Source organism: Schistocerca gregaria, chromosome X, assembly GCF_023897955.1.
Source record: "Schistocerca gregaria isolate iqSchGreg1 chromosome X, iqSchGreg1.2, whole genome shotgun sequence".
NCBI classification, from domain to species: Eukaryota; Metazoa; Arthropoda; class Insecta; order Orthoptera; family Acrididae; genus Schistocerca; species Schistocerca gregaria.
The window spans coordinates 798,147,684-798,167,983 of NC_064931.1; the positions used below are offsets into that span (position 1 = coordinate 798,147,684).

The 20,300-nt window shown below is 40.0% G+C and overlaps 1 protein-coding gene across 1 annotated transcript in view; it reads left to right on the plus strand.

The window, feature by feature from the left end:
• LOC126298429 (uncharacterized) overlaps positions 1 to 20,300 on the plus strand; it is a 130,510-nt gene that overhangs the window by 50,773 nt on the left and 59,437 nt on the right. Inside the window, exon 2 of the mRNA XM_049989757.1 lies at positions 1,032 to 1,893. Coding sequence (XP_049845714.1) covers positions 1,039 to 1,893 — 855 coding nt within the window. The 5' untranslated portion in view covers positions 1,032 to 1,038. The remainder of the gene's footprint in view (positions 1 to 1,031; positions 1,894 to 20,300) is intronic.

The following is a 20,300-nucleotide window of genomic DNA, read 5'->3' on the forward strand; positions in this document are numbered from 1 at the left end:
CGGCGACTTGTGGCTCACACAACACAAAAAAGAGGCTGACTAACAACATTTTTGCACTGTCTGTTATTTTGTTATACGGTACGAACAAATGTACTTAACTATCACATATCGAAGAATGAGCACAAGAAGCTGTATCTGAAGATCTATTTGACGTACTGAAATAATAATTTCATGCTCAAATCGGAACGACTTGAGTCTGAAAGCTATCTCATAAATTATGATTGTAAGATAGATTTTTTTAAGTTAATAGATAAAACCTAATAAGAAATTCGAGCTTATATCGTATTTTGAAATTGTCTTCAAATTTTTCGTACTCCTATCGCCGAAGCTGTTGTAGACAGAAAGATCAAATATAACCCACCTTTCATCAGATTTAATCGACTTCAAAAATACATACTCCACTTCAAAAATATATGGAATGAAGTTTCATATCATACGCTTAGTTTGAAAGCTATTTGGCAAAAACTAAAAAAAGAGTGTAAAATTTTCCATTTTTCCAAGATGGCGATGGATTACAAGATTATCATTTTTCACCAAATTTATTTCTAAAATCTTATTATCTGTAGGAATAAATTACTTTGTATCTTTTTATTAAAAGCTGTCACTGTTATGTTATTGTTGAAATAGAAAGAAAAGTCCAGTTGTGCTTCATGTCATGCATGGGAATGCACTTCTTGCACCGTTTCATACATGTTCTTGCAATGTCTTAACATTTTCCTGTTTTACTCTGTGTCAGCCTTTTCCCTAAAGCAGCATACATGCGGCACCAATTGCATTTTTAATATTAATTAAAAACTGTATACTTATTAATAATACTACTAGAATATTATAAAACTAATGTTAAGGAAATTTTATTTCATTTTTATACTGTTGTGTTTCACAATTGTTCTGTTTCTACATGTAAGTTGCAAGTGCAATATGTAATGAATTTTTTAAAAGAAGGCTGCATATATCTGGCATTAATTTATTTTCTTGTTGTACACTCTTTTTCTTTTTCAAATAAATCTGATACAGATATTTTAATGTTACAGGGCTAAAATGCGTTCCTCCACCATCATCGGTATACTTGTGTGTGTTTCTGGTGCAGTTTTTAGCATGTCCATTCCAAGAAGGGAAAGACTCTGGCATAAATTCGCTACCTACAAATATCCACATTTGTCCTCTATGAGTCCATGGGACGGCCCCTCAGGAAGAGAACCAACTTGTGAAGAACTAAGAGCAATGTGGCGTTTCTCGAAACGCCAGTCACGCATCACAGAACTCACTAATGAGGTACCAATGTACAAAGATCCATTTGCTTATAACGTTTGGGAACCATATGGACAGACAAGGTCTCTAGGAAATGATATTCTGGATACCAGAGGAAGAGACTATGTCTATGGCACAGTTGTTCATTATCCACAACATCGTCAGCCTTCTGAAGCTCGACAAAAGTACAGTCCCTATGATGAAGTAGTTAGGCTTCTTCATCGATCACCCTACATGAGCCCCTCACCAGTTTATGCCTCTGCTCACCTGCCATCTCCACGTTACAGTAGTTTTGAAGAATTAAAAAACATCATACGAGCAGAGAGAGCCCAAGAGCAGCAGCAGCAGCAGCAGCAGCAAGAACAACAACAACAAATGCCTGTCAGATCTCAGATAGTGGGAAGTGATTCTGACTATTACATCTCTGAGGACTCAGAATTTCCAAACGACGAATATCGTATCAGTAGCTATGAAAGTAGCGGTAACGCTCAGAACATAATGCCACCTATGATCTATGGAGTACCAAATGAAGCAATGTACTCAGACTCTCTGCCACCTAAGATGTACAGAGCTGAAGATCCGTTTTTAATGGGGTCTCAGACCAATCACATGTATAATGATCGTTCACAGGAGTATATCGATGAAGTAAGTATGAAAAATAATTATAATTATTATCAGTAGCTTTTAGCCATTATTTATTATATTCCTAAATACTAATATTATGCTGCGTTTAGCCTCAGTTAAACGCTCCTAGAAAATATTAGAACTATGCTCTATACTTTCTCACTAACTGTATGTGACATGAAAGATGTTTGTGATTTCGATACCTTGCATGTACATATTTAAAAGATCAATAATATATTCCAAGCAGTATGCAAAAATGCTTTCATTGTAATCATTGTGTAAAATAATACTTTTCTTTCTTTTCTTATCTATTGACCATCCCAATATTTTATATTAGTTGCTCTCAACCCCGCATCCGTCTTCTGTCTTGGAATGGTGACCATTAACCCCACCTCTTCCTCCCATCCCCATCTAAAGTCCTAGTTTAACTCAGTCACAGCATCCCTTGTGCAAAATTTCTTCCATGTACAAAGCACTGCCGTACTCACATCTGAAAAACAGTAAATGTTTTTGAATAATAAACATACATTGCGATGTATTACATTTAGTATGTCCAAAAGCACTTTTTTATGGTTACAATGAGATCTTCCTAAATTTCTAAAACAAAATCATAAATGTCAGTACCAAACACGTATCTGTTAAATTTGACATCTTAAACAGATCAGAATTAGTAGGTAAATTGTGAATACGCTAATAACAATGTACTGATGGGAGACTTTTAGAAAGACTGCATACGTCAGACTTTAAATAATACGTGACACAGACATTATTTTATTAATAAACTACTGACCATTATAATCCATTAAATTTCGGGCATGCAGCCGCGCAAATAAAATTTCTTGCACTGTTATTTCGGCCACGTGTAGCCTCAGTTAAACGCTCTTAGCAGATATTACGAGGGTCATTCAATAATTAAAGAGACAAATTGGTCTGTGGAAAAAAGCGTTTATACTTACAAAACAATACTTTTTCTACTTTTCACCATAAACCCCTTGAACATTTATGCACTTGTTCAAACGGGCTACAGGTTTCTTTTTTTTATCCCGGCTGCAAAGAACTCTTTATCTTGATGTTTGAACTAATTTCCCACAAACTTTTTCACGTCCTCGTTGTCCTAGAACCTTTTCTTGCGCAATGCCTCCTTCAGTGCACCAAACAAATGGAAATCACTATATGCTAAATCAGGACTGTAAGAAGGATGAGGCAGTACTTCACAGCCCATTTAGTCAATGGTTTCACGGGTTAGTTGAGCAATATGAGGACGTGCATTGTCTTGCTGGAGAATCACACCTCACCTCTGAGATCCACGACGCCTCTCTCTCATGGTTGCCTTCACCTTTTTCAAAACCAAATCAGATTAGTATTGGCTGTTCATTTTACAGTGCTCTTCGAGATAAGAACAAAAAACTGGAGCTTCAGCATCCCAAAACACCGTCAACATGAGTTTTTCTAATGATACTTGGGTTTTGAATTTTTTCTTGTGCTCCCGCTTCATGCTTTGTCTTTTTGATTCTGGCTCATAATAGTGAACCCAAGTTTCATCGCAAGTTAAAATTTTGCTGAGGAAGTGCTCACCTTCTCTTTCATAACGTTCCTTTAGCTCTGTGCACACGAACCTTGTTCCCTTCTGCAGCAGCGCCAACTCCTTTGGGACCCAACTTGCACACGTTTTGCTGTATCTCAGCTTGTTGCAGATAATGTTATTAACTGTACCTGTACTAACTTGAACCTTGTCAATTATCATTTCCACAGTCACACGGCGGTCTGCACGAATAATATCATCAATTCGACTTTCAAGTGAGGGAGTTGAAACTGCAACTAGTCGGCCACAACGGTGTTCGTCAGTCACTCAGTCGCGACCATTTTTGAACTTCTCTACCAACTTGTAATAATTTGCAGAATTCGTACAACCTTCACCATAAACTTTATCCGTTTTACAGTATATATTCACTGGTTTCTAGCCTTCAGCAAGTAAAAAACGAATGACGGAACATTGTTCAACTAATTTGGACGTTTCAAGCGGACTCGTCAGTTTGAAATATATTTTTGAGGTTATAAACAAAAGAAGGTTGATACATCAGCTGATCAGGCCTCATCCCAGTGGTGACAACTTAAAGCCATAAAAGTACCAAACTTGCCCTACTAACAGTTTCTCCCCAAAGCAGTTTGTCTCTTTAATTATTGAATGATCCTCGTAGAACTATGCTTTGTACTTTCTAACTAACTGTATATGGCATGAAAGATGTTTAAGATTTCGATACCTTACATGTACACTGTTAAAAGATCAGTAACATATTCCATTGTGATTATGAGTAAAATTACCCTTTTTTTCTTTTGTTATGTACTGACCACACCCCCAATATTTTACATCAATTGTTCTCAACCTCTTACAACCTAGCGTCCATCTTCTGCCTTGGAATGATGACCATTAACCCCATTTTATTTGCACAGCTCCATGCCCAAAATTTTATGGAATGTTCATTACGCCATGAAAAGTTTAAATGTATTGACCATTATAATTGCAACACGACACAGGAGGCATGCAAGTGTTGTCAGATTATCATCAAGTCTACTAAATACGAGTAGACGGTATGTAAATGGTTAGCAGTAGTAGTGGAACAAGGTCAGCATCACTCTATTCTCCAGTGTTGCCGATGTATCCAAGGCGGTGGTGACGATGTCATCCAAGATGGTGGCCTGTAGACTTGGCAACACCGCATAACGTCATCCGAGATGGCGGCTTTCGGCGGAAAAGTTCCACACCCCTCCCCTCCCCCAGAAAATGGCAGGAAGTTAAAATTCCAACAATACACTGTGGCTACCTCCAGTAATCTAGGAAAATAGGGAGGAAGTAGGTCACTTTGGCCACCTCCACTAATGTAAGTCATCCGATCGCATCTCTTAATAGGAATTGTTAGAAAAGAACTCAGCCTGTGCTGGATTGTAAGGACGTAAGTCTTTATTTTGCAGGCAGTCTTGGTTTAAACAATTTGAGGCAGTTCTGCCATCCAGTGTGTCCACCACAAGGTCGGGAGTCAAACTGACCTAGTACACAGTACTGCCACCAGAGGGCACTGTTGTCCATCCTGTTTTTTAATCCAATATGGTGGTCTGGAGGGGAAAATGGCAAGGAAAATGACTCAGCCTGCACTGGGCTGCTGGAGAGAGGAAGGAGAGCACTTTATTCATTTTGGAACAATTTATTTAGGAACGGATTTCACATTGTTCATTTATTACACTGATACAAAACACTCGCTCTGATGTGCTTGGGGTCGTAATACACAGTCTGCAGACCTGCAAAATACTCATAAATAATGCAGTACGCTGATGTTCAGACATGCAAACAACTTCTAAATTACTGAAATAATACAGCAGACAGCATACAGACCTGTAAACTGCACGTAAATCACCGACATAGTTCAGTACACCGAAGTGCAGACACGAAAACAACTAGTAAATTATCAAAATAAAGGATTTAAAACGCTCTGCAGACACACTAACTACTCGTAAACTGTAAAAATAATGCATAGCAGAGCCTACCGACCTGCTCGCATAATAATACAACAGACACCCAAACAATTCTTCAAAGAAAAGTTTCCAAAAGATCGCACACACCGCCCACCGCCCCTTGTCTACTGCCCTGCACAGAACGCTACCACAGATGCTCCCAAAAGTCGGGATGCACCTGCAGCCACCCCCCGAAATGACGACGCAGGCGTCAGCTGCCGAGCCACGCAAAGGTACCCATTTAGGTCCCGCAAGCATGAGGCGGTGGCATCCCTTTCATACTTGACCCCTCGGAAATCCGCTCGAAATACGTGTTCACCTAGGCACCATTGCTAATGTGACAGGATGGAAGCGAAGTCCTAATTGCAGAGTGATCCACCCTCGAAGATGCTGCAGATATCTGTTCCATTGCTTTCCAGAATAGGACACACTGCTTTCTCTTCCTTGCGATCATACCAGGCCACTAGCTGTGCACACAAGCTAACGTGCCCAGCGTGGCTCACTCATAGCCATGAAATGCAAGTGCGTAGCTACAGTCCATCGCAATGCATCTAAAAAGGTTCCCAATGTCATACTGATGTCATGTGGCTGTATAAAATAAGGACAAAGTCGACCTCTTGGAAATTGTATAGTGTCCCAGATATAGTTAATGCTCGCTTTTGTAGGTGTTTTTTTGATGTCTCAGCCTGTCTGCATGGAAATTATCCAATGCATTCTTCCTTGCACTCCTAACATGTCACCCCATCCATCACATCTTACCCTTCCTGCTTTCAACACACACAAAAGGTCTCACCGCTATGTAGAGACTCATCTCTCCCAGCACAAAGGATGTCTTGTGAATGAATGGAGCATTATGATTGGCTCTTATCGAATTTAACCGCCGAATTACTTATGCCGCCGCTGTGGAAGCACCATCCACCTTTCTTTTTTTTCTGCAGATGAGACCTTCAGTGGAAAAAAACTATTTTACACAGTTTGACATACTGCACCGACAATTAAACATTACATTGTGACCTACAGATCGTCAAATATAGAAAGAATCTTACTCAATTACACTGCTCTCCCTCTGAGGACACGAGCTTGAATATTAGAGAATGCAACCGATCTCCAACCCAGCAATATATCACTGTGTATCATATCGATGTAGTAAACATACAATTCGTATCCTACACCATACAAAATCACCCCTTTTACATCATTCGTACATATACCATGAAGACGGACAGCATAAGCACATGCACTGTAGATATACTCATGGCACTAGATATTTCCCACGAGGTCGGGTGGTCATCTACTCCCAATGCATGACCAGAGCGCCCTCAGTGGATCGAAGTCACTCTCAGAACTGTTGTACAGAAAACAGGATTCCTTCCCTTAGGCACAAATGCATTACTGTTTCTGGTCTGGACCTGCTTGCTTCCTTTCTTTTCTACTCACATCTCCAGACGCTGGGATTACAAGAACATACATAATTTCACATGGTTTCTGGAATATCATACCATTTTCGCGGTACTTCTATCGCAGAAACTTTGACATGGCGTCGAGACAGAATATGTTACAAATACTGGAGAAATATCTAGTGGTGACATGGGGGAGTTGCAAATACTGGTTTCATACCACGCTCCTTAGGACACTCACTTTCAAAATCCGGTAATTTTATTACAAGTGTGCACCATCGGTGCTGGTCTGATAATATTCACTCCTACGATCACGTATATATTCTGTGTCATGGTATTTGTCTGGGAGAAACACATCATTCAGAGGTAATGCCATACCTCGATTTATAAAGCCAGTATAGCTTTTAACATGGATACATGTGTGCACCTGTAGAACCAAAACCGCTTGTGACAGTAACATACAGTAGTTGTTGCGATCAGGTTTCTTATCATCTGGCGGTTTGTAAGACGATTACGCCTCTCTTTCTGAGGCAGAGTGGAAGCACTCACAAGAAAAACTAATGAAACATGTCCGCCCGTAGTTGATTCTTGGTCAGTATTATTTTGCATCGTCGGCAATCAGTTATTAATGAAGTATTATACTTAGTAGTAGAGAATGCGTGATAAGTTCACCTTGTGCATCAGGCTTAAAAAGTATGTGTTTGTGTTCCGACATGTGCAAATCCAATTACTATGTCCAGTCATAAGGAAGGAATGGAATTGACGTGGAATACTGTGATGGCAAAGGGAAGAGTGTGGCAAGTCATAAGGATGGTACAGATATTTCTGTTTCCAGAGCCACAGCCATCAGCAGGGTGTATTTACGATACTTTGCTGATTGTCGAATGTCATTCAATTGATAACACAATCGTAACATTTAAGTGTAAGCATAGCGCTCAAATATATATGTGACCGGTTTTACCAGGAGGATTGTGTCTAGGGGTGCTTGGCGTGTAGTGGCTGTGGCCTGCGGCGGGAATGATTCACGTTTACCATTAACAGATGGAGGTGTCCAAATGGAAAAGTCTGGTGAGAGTGTAGGAATGTAGCTGAGTTAACCGTGTCGTCACTTAGACTACCGAATAGCAAACTAATACTCAGTATGTGTTGGGCAGCTTTCGTGATCGTGCGGAAATTTGAAAAGATTCAATAAGGGTGTGTGTTTGCTCTTGACCGTTATTCCTTCCCAATGTAAATTGTCGGATTGACTGCTTCTTCGCGTTTCCCATCTTTGTTATTTGGTTGAGAGAACATCGATTGTGGTGTGTGCATGTAGCAGGTGAAAGACACGTTTGCTGGTTCTCTAGACATGAGGAACACCTTAACTGACCTTGTAAATTATATGAATTATTTGGGATCTGTTACATCACCAACATTGGTATTTGTGAGTGGAAATATTTTCTTTTTTCGAGTTTTCACATAAATGTCTTCGCAGTAGGGCTTAGTTTCTGGTTACTCAATGGTTTACAGCACGCTCCACCTAGCTATACTGCTATGGAGGTGATATTGCTATGTGCTTGATATCTAGAAAACCATGCGAAATTATGTATTTTCTTGTAATCCCAGTGTCTACAGATGTGTGTAGAAAGGCAAGGAAGCAAGCAGGTCCGGACCAGAAACATTAACGCATTTGTGCCAAGGGGTAACGAGCCCGTCTATTCACAACAGTTCTGAGAGTGACTTCGATCCAGTGAGGGCACTCTGGTCATGCGTTGGGAGAAGATAACCACCTGACCTTGCCGGAAATACATTATGACACTAGTATATCTACGGTGCATGTGCTTATGCTGTCTGTCTTCGGGGTATATGTATGAATGATGTACAAGGAGTGATTTTGTTTGGCGTACTACACGAATTGTATGTTCACTACATTTACATGGTAAGCAGAGATATATTGCTGGGTTGGAGATCGGTTTCACGCTGTAATATTCAATCTTCTGTCCTCTTTGGGAAAGCAGTGCAATTGAGTAAGAGTCTTTCCATATTTGACGATCTGTGTGTCACTTTAATTGTCGATGCAATATGGCGATCTGTGTAAAATAGTTTTTTCCACTGGAAGTCTTATCTGCAGAAGGAGAAAAAAGGCGGACGGTGCTTCCACACTGGCGACATCTGTAATTCAGTGGATAAATTCCATTAGAGCCAATCACAGTGCTCCATTCATTCAAAAGACATCCTTTGTTTTGTGGTATAGGAGTCTCTACATAGCGGTGAGAACATATGCATGTGTTGGAAGCAGGAAGGGTAAGATGTAATGGACGGAGTGCCACATTAGGACCACAAGGAAGAATGAATTTGATGTTATTTTGTGCTATTTTCGTAAATAGGTTCTGTTAGGATAAGAATTTCCAATGAGACATGCTGAGCCATCACGAAAGCTCCTACAAAAGCGAGCATTAACTACTTCTGAGACACAATACAATTTTCAAGAGGTTGAATTGGTTCTTATTTCACATAGCCACGTTACATCAGTATGACATTCAGAAACTATTTAGAGGCGCTTGCGATTGTGTGTAGGTATGGGTGCGCGTTTGTTGGCGATGCATCAGCCACGTTGGGCTGGTAGGTATGCGTTCACAGCTAGACACAGCTCGAATGTCCCATTAGGATCGTGAGGAAGAGAAAGCAGCCTGTGCTATTCTGGAAAGCAAGGGAACAGATTTCTGCAGTGTCTGCGAGAGTGAGTCGCTCTGCAATTAGTTCTTCGCTCCCATCTAGTAACGTCAGCAACGATGCCTAGGTGAACATGTATTTTGAGAGGAATTTCTCAGGTGTCAAGTATGAAAAGGATGCCACCGCCTCATGCTTGCGGGACTTGAATAGGCACCTGTCCATGACTCGGCAGCTGACGTCCACGTCGCCACTTTCTTCAGGCTGCCGGTGCATCCTGACTTCTGGGAGCATGTTCGGTAGCGTCCTGAGTGATCCAGTGGACAGGGGGTGGCGGAGTTATCTGCGTGTCCGTAGCATTATTTTGCAATCAGGTCTGTAGACCCTGCTATGTGTTATTTGGACAGTTTACGAGTAGTGAGCGTGTCTGCAGAGAGTTTCACATCCGTTATTTTGACAATTTACGAGTTGTTTTCGTGGATTTACGAGTAGTTTACAGATCTGTACGCCGTGTGCTGCATTATTTCAGTAATTTACGAGTTGTTTGCTTGGCTGTACATCAGTGCATTGCATTATTTCTGAGTAGTTTGCAGGTCTGCAGACTGCGTGTTGTGATCCCAAGCACATCAGAGCGAACGTTTTGTATCAGTGTAAGAAATGAACTACGTGAAATCCGTTCCTAAATAAATTGTTCCAAAATAAAGTACACCCTTTCCTCTCACCAGCAGCCCAGGGGATGTTGAGTCCTTTTCCCGCCATTTTTCCGCGCCAGACCGCCATCTTGGATTATGTCACAGGAGCAGCGATGGGGCCCTCTGATGGCTCTACTGTGTACTAAGTCAGTTGGACTCTGAACCTCATGGTGAACACACTTGATGGCAGTACTGCCTCTAATTGTTTAAATAAACACTGCATGCAAAATAAAGCCTTACCTGCATCCTTCCCAGCACAGGCTGGGTCCTTTCCTGCTGATTCCTAGCAAGAGGTGGCGGTCGGATGACTTAGGTTAGTGGAGGTAGCCCAAGTGACCTATTTTCCCACCATTTTCCTAGGTTAGTGGAGGTAGCCACAGTGTGTTACATTGTCCAGCTGGAATTTGAACTTCCCGCAATTTGCTGGGGGACTGGAGGTAGTGTGGAACTTCCCCACCAAAAGTCACCATCTTGGATAACGGTATTCGCGTCATCAAGTGACGTCAAGGCCGCCATATTGGATGACGTCATGCGCTGTTGACAAGTCTACAGGTCGCCATCTTGGATGACGTCATCTTGGATACATCTGGCAATAATGGAGAATGGAGTGACATGGCCTTGTTCCGTTACTAGCATTCCGGCACAACAATAGAAAGCAGGAAGGAGCAACGTCACTCCACGCTCTGTAAATAAGGGAAGAGCACACAGTAGGTTTTTTAGTCAGAAGGACCATATGGTACTAGTTGTTTTTGAGAAGGTCGTTTTCTTTCTTGTGTAAGAAGGAGAAATGTTTACCAGCATGTCTCAGAAATCGAAAGGCAGAATTGACACTGTCGTTTAACTTTCCTCGTTCCTCGCTTTAGTGGGGATCCTAAGACTGTGATGCGAATATTGAGTTGATGAGTTCAGGAGGGCCGTACCCATCATCATGTAAGATGTCAGCAGCCTCGCTTCACTTGCGCAAAAGCGGACAGATATATTGACAGATATATTGCTCTTTCGAACGTGCCACGCCACATTCCTTCAATAACGAAATGGACAAGACAAGTGCCCACATGGACAGTGCGACATCTTCTGAAGCTCTGCGGATTGTCAGCAGGGCGACCAGTTTTCGCCAAGTGAGAGACGCGCGGGTCAGCAGCGGTGCACCCAACAACACCAGCTGACCCACAAGTGGCACCATGTCGCCTTTTCAGCCAATTCCCGTTTCTTCATCGTGATGGACGTATCCACTTGTGAAGGCTCGAAAGAGATCGAACGTTGCTCGACTGCATTCTTCATCATCATACGAATTCAGCACCTGATGTAATGGTTATGGATGTCCTTGCGTACACAACACCAGTATATTTGGTTCGCATAACCAGTAATTTGGACAGCAGGCGTTAAATTTTTTACGTTTTAAGGCTGGTGGCTGTGCCCTACCTTCCAACAAGATAACGCAAGATTGCTTGTTGTACTTGCTATCCTGATCTACCTCGATGCAAAGTGTGTTCGACTGTTGACCTGGCCAACACGTTCTTCATATCTCTCACCAACATTTGGCCATGCATTGCCCCAAGAGCTCAAACACCACTGCTGGTCAGCCAGTCCGTTTGATGAAATCTAGAGCAGGGGTAAAGTAGCAATGAGTAACGTACCAGTATCTGACATCAAAGCCAAATTTAACAGGATGCCCAGCTTGGCTTCAGCTGTATTTACTGCCAGAGATGGCATCTTTGTGTAGTAAATTTCACATCCTGTATACCCAAATTAGTTACGCATTTAATTTCTTTATTTACTATCCTTCCTGGTGTTGCAAATTTAATGGCCAGAAGCGTAATAATAACAATAATCTTATGTATCTGTGTTAGTTTGCGCCTCATGATCAGATGCCAGTTTCGCCATATCTGGTTCCATTTTCGCCAATCGGAATCTCGTTTCGCCTCTTCCATATATCTGAACGTCCTGTCTTACTTTCACCAGGAGGTGCTAAATGATGTTGAAGCTTCTTTCTAAGTTAGTAGATGGAAAAGCTTCCTGAAACAGAGAAGGATAGAAGTTCTTCACTGTCAACTAGAAAAATTTCCAGCAAAGTTGTTTAAAACTACTGTATTTGAATACATTTTCGCGTTCGTATTTCTAAGGCTTACAGTAGTAATTGAAATCACATTTAAGCAATCATATTGGATTCAGATATTATGTATGATCCAATATTCAGGAAGTTAAGTTCATCGGTATTTTTATGTTAGTAAAGTAAAGAAGAATCATCATAGCAAACATAGAAACCCCCACTCCCGAGCGCAGTTTTGTAAACATTCCTCCACAACCTCCCGCTGCCACCCATTTTCGTCCATCGTCCACCATTTCCTTAAGAAGTGAATTAATAACATCCTACAGCCACACTTTAACAAAAGCATCACTAAAAATTTCCAAGAGAAAGAAGTGTTTTAGCTACTGACCTTCTACCTCATTTTCTTGCATTTATTGATATCGAATACTGTGTTAATTTTGAAATTCATTTTATGTAGTGATTTTTTTTACAAATATAAGACCTTTATTACTACAACCCCGGAGGAAAACTACTTTCAGTTATTCTCATCCGTCTGCAACCTATGCTCAGATTGGAGGACATGTACTCTCAATAAACTATTATGTGAGCTACTTGGTGACACAAACAATTATAAGTAGATTCTTACTTTAAGGAAAACGTAAAGCAGAGAAGTATTTTGATCCGCAGGATTGGTTTGTTGTGTAGTTTATTTCTGGCTCTTATGACAGTGGTATAAGCTTTCCATCTCGCATGTGGTTAAAATATTTAAAACAGACACAACACTCAAATTAATTAGTAAGAAGTATTTGCTTTCTCATACTCATATACGCCATCATCCTCAAGCACACAAATAAATAAAGAATCTGATAACGTAGTACTAGTATTTACGTTCAGTCTTAAAATTAGAATAGAAAAATCGAACAAAACAATAATACAGAAATATTTTGTTGACACGTCTCTTACATAAAAGGCAATGATGATGATGATGATGATGATGATGATGATGATAATGATGTGTGTCTTTGTAAGCGTGATTTCGCTGTCATTAGGAACAACTCTAAATTATCCATGGACGAGTGTGTGATGAAATGTTGAACATTCTGTTGGATTAAAATCTCTTAAAGCCCACACAGATCCAAAACATTTTGTCTATCAGTCCTAAAATGTCTCATTAATGTTAGGAATTCAGATATATCAGAAATAACATATATAGGTAATAAAACTGGTTTTCTGGTCATTATTACAATTCTTCTGCAACAGATAATCTGCAAGACAAAATAAAAATATAAACATTAGTTGACTAAAAAAGATGAGGCGGCCGCTATGCAAACACACTAAAGCCACAAACCTAAAACCTTTGTCTCATTCTTTTGTCGAAATATAGAAAAACACTGTTAAAATGTAGCTCGCAGTAAGTCATTTAGCACAAGAACCCCACTTTGACGATTCCTCTTGGTATAGTATGTAGCCACGCTTTTATGGACAATTCCCGTTCAACGATGGCCTTGCACATTCTTACAAGGTACGTCAGGATCAGACAGTTGGTTTCACTGACTGTAGCTCATAGTCCCTCACAACCAGCTTCTTCTACTTCAACAGGAACGTGACTCTTTGACTCACCGGTGAAATTACAACCTGCACAAGAATTTTACACTGTGCATCATTGGGCCCACGGCACGCTTCTTTGACTGGTGTGTTTACTTACTCGTCCCGACCCGACACCTCCTCCCCCCCACCACACACACACATTCTTTCGTGTCACATACCTAGCAGATTAACACATACATATACTTATGTTGCAGGAGAACGATAGATTCATGTATGTTCTGTGGTCCTTGGTCACCATCTCAGATTTCGTTGAAATTTTATGCCAACATTTGTACCTGATTCCAATGAACAGTGGTAAAGTTTAACGATCGTCGAAGCAATATTGGCCGAGATATAGTCACTTGTTTCACTCCATGAGCGCAGAGCTAGCATGAGTTTCCGATGACTTTCTGCTGTTACATGTTGAGTAATAGTTTGTTGCAAGAAATGAATATTTGGCCATCTTTTACACCTCTGTGCGTTCTCTTACAAAAAAAATTAAAAGAATTTCGCGAGTGATAATCAGCCAGATAATTTTAGGCAAAATTGACTTCAAAAATCGACACCAGAAAAAATTTCAAAGTTTGACTTTCTTTATCTCCGAGACTAATGATACGACGAATGTGGATGTTGGCATGTAGTAACCTAACAACACAAGGTTTATAAATTGAAAGTTTCATGTATTTTCCAGTACTGAATAAATTAAATGCTAATTTTAAAATTTTGTGAACAGGTCAATAATGCGGTTTTTCGATCCGATTTGCAAAAATCTGTGTTCTATGAAACTCTCAAAACTGGCCTCATTAAAAAAACCATGGTTTTACCCGTAAAGCAAAATGCATTTCCTTATCCAGCGTGGGCTAACAATGCTAAATAATTTCAATCAAACTTGCGGGCGAAAATCCTAGCAAGAAAAAAATGTAGAGTTCTGATTCTTGTATCTCGTAAAGTCGTGCTGGATATGAGGTTCACAACGCAATAACTCGGTAGCACAAGGACGGTAAATACAAAATTTCATTTATCTACTATTTTCAATCTACAAATTCGTTGAAAATATGTTTTTTTTTGGGAGGGGGAGGTGAAAATCGGATGAATTAGACACGTCTTTTACAAATACCATCTTCTGCTAAAGCTTAAAAAGCAGTCTCATTTGAACCAATGTGTTTTGAGTCCCTCAAGAACAGTGGATTTAATTTTCAACGTGGCCTAACAACGTTGCATGAGCTGAGACAAGTAACCGGAAAAATCGCACCCAGAATAAAATTTTAGCTTTTGGTTCTTATATCTCGTTGATTAAAGGCATAATAAACATGAACTTTTGAACGCAACAGCTTAGAAACATAAGATTTTCCAATATAAAATATTTGTCACGTACTGTTTTCCTAATTTCTACGAAATCGGTTCAAACTTGTTTTCGTCTAAATTTCAAAAATAGATCATATGCACTTTGCTTTGAGAAAATTCGTTTTCCGTAATTGATTTCAAATTAATCACAGTTCGAAAGAGCATGTTTTTAAGCATCCAGAAAATCACGTTCGATTTTCCAATGTACGTTAACAATACCTCAAATGACGGACATATTATAGGGAATGTAGTACCATGGCAACAGGCTACATTAGAGCAACCTGTTCTCCGTACTTGGTCGCATGTGGATTTTTATTTTTAAATTGATAACTAATATCTCAATAGACTGTGTTGGTCCATGGCGACATTGTCACTACCCATTCAAAAACATGAACTGGCAAATCCATCGCCACTGGGGTCGTGCAATACCAGACATGGATGGGTTTCTTCATCCAGGTTCCCAAGCCTGTGATTTGATTTACTAATTTGAGTTACATCGCCATGTGGTTGTACCTGTCTGCTTGCAAAGCCGTTTTGGTAAAGTATCTTATGCCTGATTCTCATATCTGTAGGAGTGTCTCACATATGTGGCAAGAAGAAAAGTAATATCAATTTTGATTTTAAACTTCTCAAAGTTGCAGTTTACAATTTTTTAAATTTTTCAGCCGCTTTCTGTAGCTCAGTTTTACAGAAATTGATACTGTCCACCAGATGATGATGTTGAAGGAAAAGAGAGCGTGGAAAGAAGGTGTTCTTGCGGTATCCGACAAGCATCCTGCCTTTTGGTCCCATTAAATGAATGAGCCCAACCGTGAGGATGCATAAATTTTATCAGAGCATCATGTTGTTCTGTTGGTAAGTCAAGAATGTTGCCAATCCACCATTCGTTACCGTACACACAGGCAACGGAACGGGCAGGTAACAACTCAGTCAATTTCAGACTTAACATGCCCTCGCTACAAACTCTGGCAACAAAATTTATTGTGTCACTAGAAATTTTACTGATACAAATCGAGCTCGAGTCAATTGGTATAAATCGATGATGTTGTCTCATATCGACTACCGTACTGCTTTCTCGCCATCTGATTTCTTGAAACTTTTTGCTGTCTTAGATTTGTCATTTTGGAATATATGCCGTCTATATTTTGGTCGAAAAAGTTGACTAGATCTTTTGGAATCAGTATTTGATTTGTTGATGGCCTTTGTACTATTACGCAAGTAGCCACTCACTTGGTTGTGCCACAAGTCGGATCACTTGGAGGTCTCCCGTAGTTATTGCCGAAAGAGTTCCTTACTGTATCAATGTTCAAATCGTGTTTGTGGCTACACAGATTGACAAAATTCTATTAATTTTGTGCAGCTGAGACGCCACTTACTTAGTTTATTGTGATGATCTTCTTTGAGTCGACAGTTTCCGAATAAGGTCGATCAGTTTTCGAATAAACACTTGTACAGATACCTTGTGATGTTGCAACTGATCAGAAATAATGCAGAAACTAACAATTTACAATGCCCTCGTTGACATAAAAGCTACTAGTGGATGCAATGTAGGTTCGAAAATTTCCCCACCAAAACCTTTGAGCAGCATCTTAAGCAATAAACTATTAATTTTTAATGAGTCTTAGGAACGCAGATTAAGAAACTAAATTATAGGCTTGAGCAGGTGGATGGACAAACCCACGCACCTGGTATTGTGTGACCCTGTGGCGATGGGGTATCCAGTTCATGTTCGTGAGTGGATACTAACATCGTCACCATGGAGCAAAACAATATAGTGAGATATCACTTGTCAATTTAAAAACAGAAACCACATACAACAATACACGGACAACAGGTTGTTGCAATGTAGCCTGTTCCCGTGGTTCATTCCTTCAAATTTGTCCGCCATTTTCAGGTATTGTTAGCGCACGTTGCAAATTCAAACGCGATTTTCTGAAACCTTGAAAACATGCTATTTCCAACAGTGATTAGTTTGAAATCAATTATGGAAAATGAATTTTTTAACAGCAAACTGAATGTGATCTATTTCTGTAATTTTGGCAAAAGTCAAGTTTGAACTGATTTTGTAGAAATTTAGGAAACAAAACATGATTGATATTTTGTATTGGAAAACCTTATGTTGCTAAGTTGCGTCAAAAGTTTCATGTTTATCACGCCTTTCATCAACAAGATATAAGAAGCCACAGTTAAAACATTATTTTCAGTGCGATTTTTCCATCTGCTTTGTCTCAATTTATGTAGCATTGTTACCCTCTATGATAAATTAAGCTCACTATTCTTGGAGGAATTAAAACTCGTTGTTTCCAATGGTATTAAGCTTTAATAGAAAACGTTATTTGTTAAAAGTGTGTCGAATACACCCTGTTTTCATCTTTTCTCAAAAATCATCACATTTCGGACGAATTTTTAGATTATTTGAAAATAGTAAGTGATGAAATTTTTTATTCCACATCTTTGTGCTAGCGAGTTATTGCGTATTAAGTTTCATGTTCAGTATGCCTTTACTCTACGAGACATAAGAATCAAAACGTCTTCTCGTCCCACGATTTTCGCTTCCAATTTTTATTCAAATTATCTAGAATTGTTAACCTGCATTGGATAGTAAAGTACACTTGGTTTAAGGTTCAAACCATGGTTTTTCTAATAAGCCCAGTTTGGAGAGTTTTATAGAACACAATGCTTCCGAAATCGGATCGGAAATACCACAATTTTTACGTTTTTACAAAATCTTCTCTTTAGTTTGTCTGTATTTATGAGCCTTGTGTTATTAGGTTACTATATGCCACGTTTCACGTACTTCATACCCTTGGCCCCTGTTATATAATAAGTCAAACACCAAATATTTTCGAGCGCCGGTGTTTTCGAGCGACTTTGCCTAAAGTTTTTATGGTTGAACATCTCTCGTGAAGTCCTTGTAATTATTATTCTTGTGAGAACGCACGCAGTTGTGTAAGATGGCCAAATTTTATTTCTTGCAACAAAATAATACTCGAGATTTAACAACTCAAAGTCACCAGTCGTGAGTGGAGTCAAACATGTGACTATATCTCGGCCAGTGTTGCTTCGACAAACGTTATATTTTTCCATAGTTCATAGTGACATGAGCGAATGTTCACATAAAATTTCGTAGAACTCGGTGATGGCCGGGAATCAAAAGGTTCCGAAATTAGGCCATTTGACATGGAATGATCCATCTTATATTTGCTGGGTACTACAGTTCTGGAGCTTGTAGGGCACTGGACTAAGGATTTCTTGGTAACGAGGATACAGCATGTTATCTTGGATGCAGGGTCATCGACAGATGACGATGTTACTGCAACGTCCCCACGGAAGATTTTAGGGGCTCCTGCTACTCATTTTGTGTATTAACCATCTGGCAGACAATATTAATACTAACCTCTGAATCTTCGCACATGATGCAATTATATGTAATAGAGGACTGTGTAATAAAGCTGCACAAATTTTCAGTAACATATTGACAAGATTTGAAAGTGACGTAAAGACTGGCAATTTTCTTTAAATGTTCGGGAATATAAAATGCTTCACTTCACAAAATGAAAATATGTAGTGTCGTGTGACTACATCAGTGAGTCAAAATTTGAATCGGCCAGTGCATGCGAATAACTGTGTGTTACAAGTTGTGGGGTGTGAAATGGAATGTCGCAGATAAAGCAGGTGGCAGACTTCTGTTCATTGCTAGAATACTGGGAAAACGCACTCAATATAGTAAGAAGACTTACGGAACACTAGTGCGACCTATCGTAGAATATCGTCTCCACGTCCGTGGCTCCCATACGAGGTAGGACCATCAGGGGATAATGAACGTATACTAAGAAGGACAGCACGAATGGTCAACGTTCTGTTTGATTCAAAGAAATACGTCTTGGAGAGGCTGCAAAATCTGAACTGCAAACGCTTCCAGATAGCCGCCAATAACCCGGCAAAATCCAACTTACAGAATTGTTAAGAACGAGCATTAAGTGAGTCATCTAAGAATATATTACAAACTGCTAAGTATCGTTTCTGTAGGGACTGCGAGAACAATTTTAGACTAACTAAAGTTCTCACATCACATGAGCGTTTAAGCAAGCACTCTCCAGGCGATTCATACACGATCGGAATGTGAAGAAGAGCTAATAAGTGGGGCATTGTGACCTATCTACATCTACATCTACAGGACTACTCTGCAATTCACATTTAAGTGCTTGGCAGAGGGTTCATCGAACCACAATCATACTATCTCTCTACTATTCCACTCTCGAACAGCGAGCGGGAAAAACGAACACCTAAACCTTTCTGTTCGAGCTCTGATTTCTCTTATTTTATTTTGATGATCATTCCTACCTATGTAGGTTGGGCTCAACAAAATATTTTCGCATTCGGAAGAGAAAGTTGGTGACTGAAATTTCGTAAAAAGGTCTCGCCGCGACGAAAAACGTCTATGCTGTAATGACTTCCATCCCAACTAGTGTATCATATCTGCCACACTCTCTCCCCTATAACGTGATAATACAAAAAGAGCTGCCCTTTTTTTTGCACCCTTTCGATGTCCTCCGTCAATCCCACCTGGTAAGGATCCCACACCGCGCAGCAATATTCTAACAGAGGACGAACGAGTGTAGTGTGAGCTGTCTCTTTAGTGGATTTGTTGCATCTTCTAAGTGTCCTGCCAATGAAACGCAACCTTTGGCTCGCCTTCCCGACAATATTATCTATGTGGTCCTTCCAACTGAAGTTGTTCGTAATTTTAACTCCCAGGTACTTAGTTGAATTGACAGCCTTGAGAATTGTACTATTTATCGAGTAATCGAATTCCAACGGATTTCTTTTGCAACTCATGTGGATCATTTCACACTTTTCGTTATTTAGCGTCAACTGCCACCTGACACACCATACAGCAATCTTTTCTACATCGCTTTGCAACTGATACTGGTCTTCGGATGACCTTACTAGACGGTAAATTACAGCATCATCTGCGAACAGTCTAAGAGAACTGCTCAGATTGTCACCCAGGTCATTTATATAGATCAGGAACAGTAGAGGTCCCAAGACGCTTCCCTGGGGAACACTTAATATCACTTCAGTTTTACTCGATGATTTGCCGTCTATTACTACGAACTGCGACCTTCCTGACAGGAAATCACGAATCCAGTCGCACAACTGAGACGATACCCCATAGCTCCGCAGCTTGATTAGAAGTCGCTTGTGAGGAACGGTGTCAAA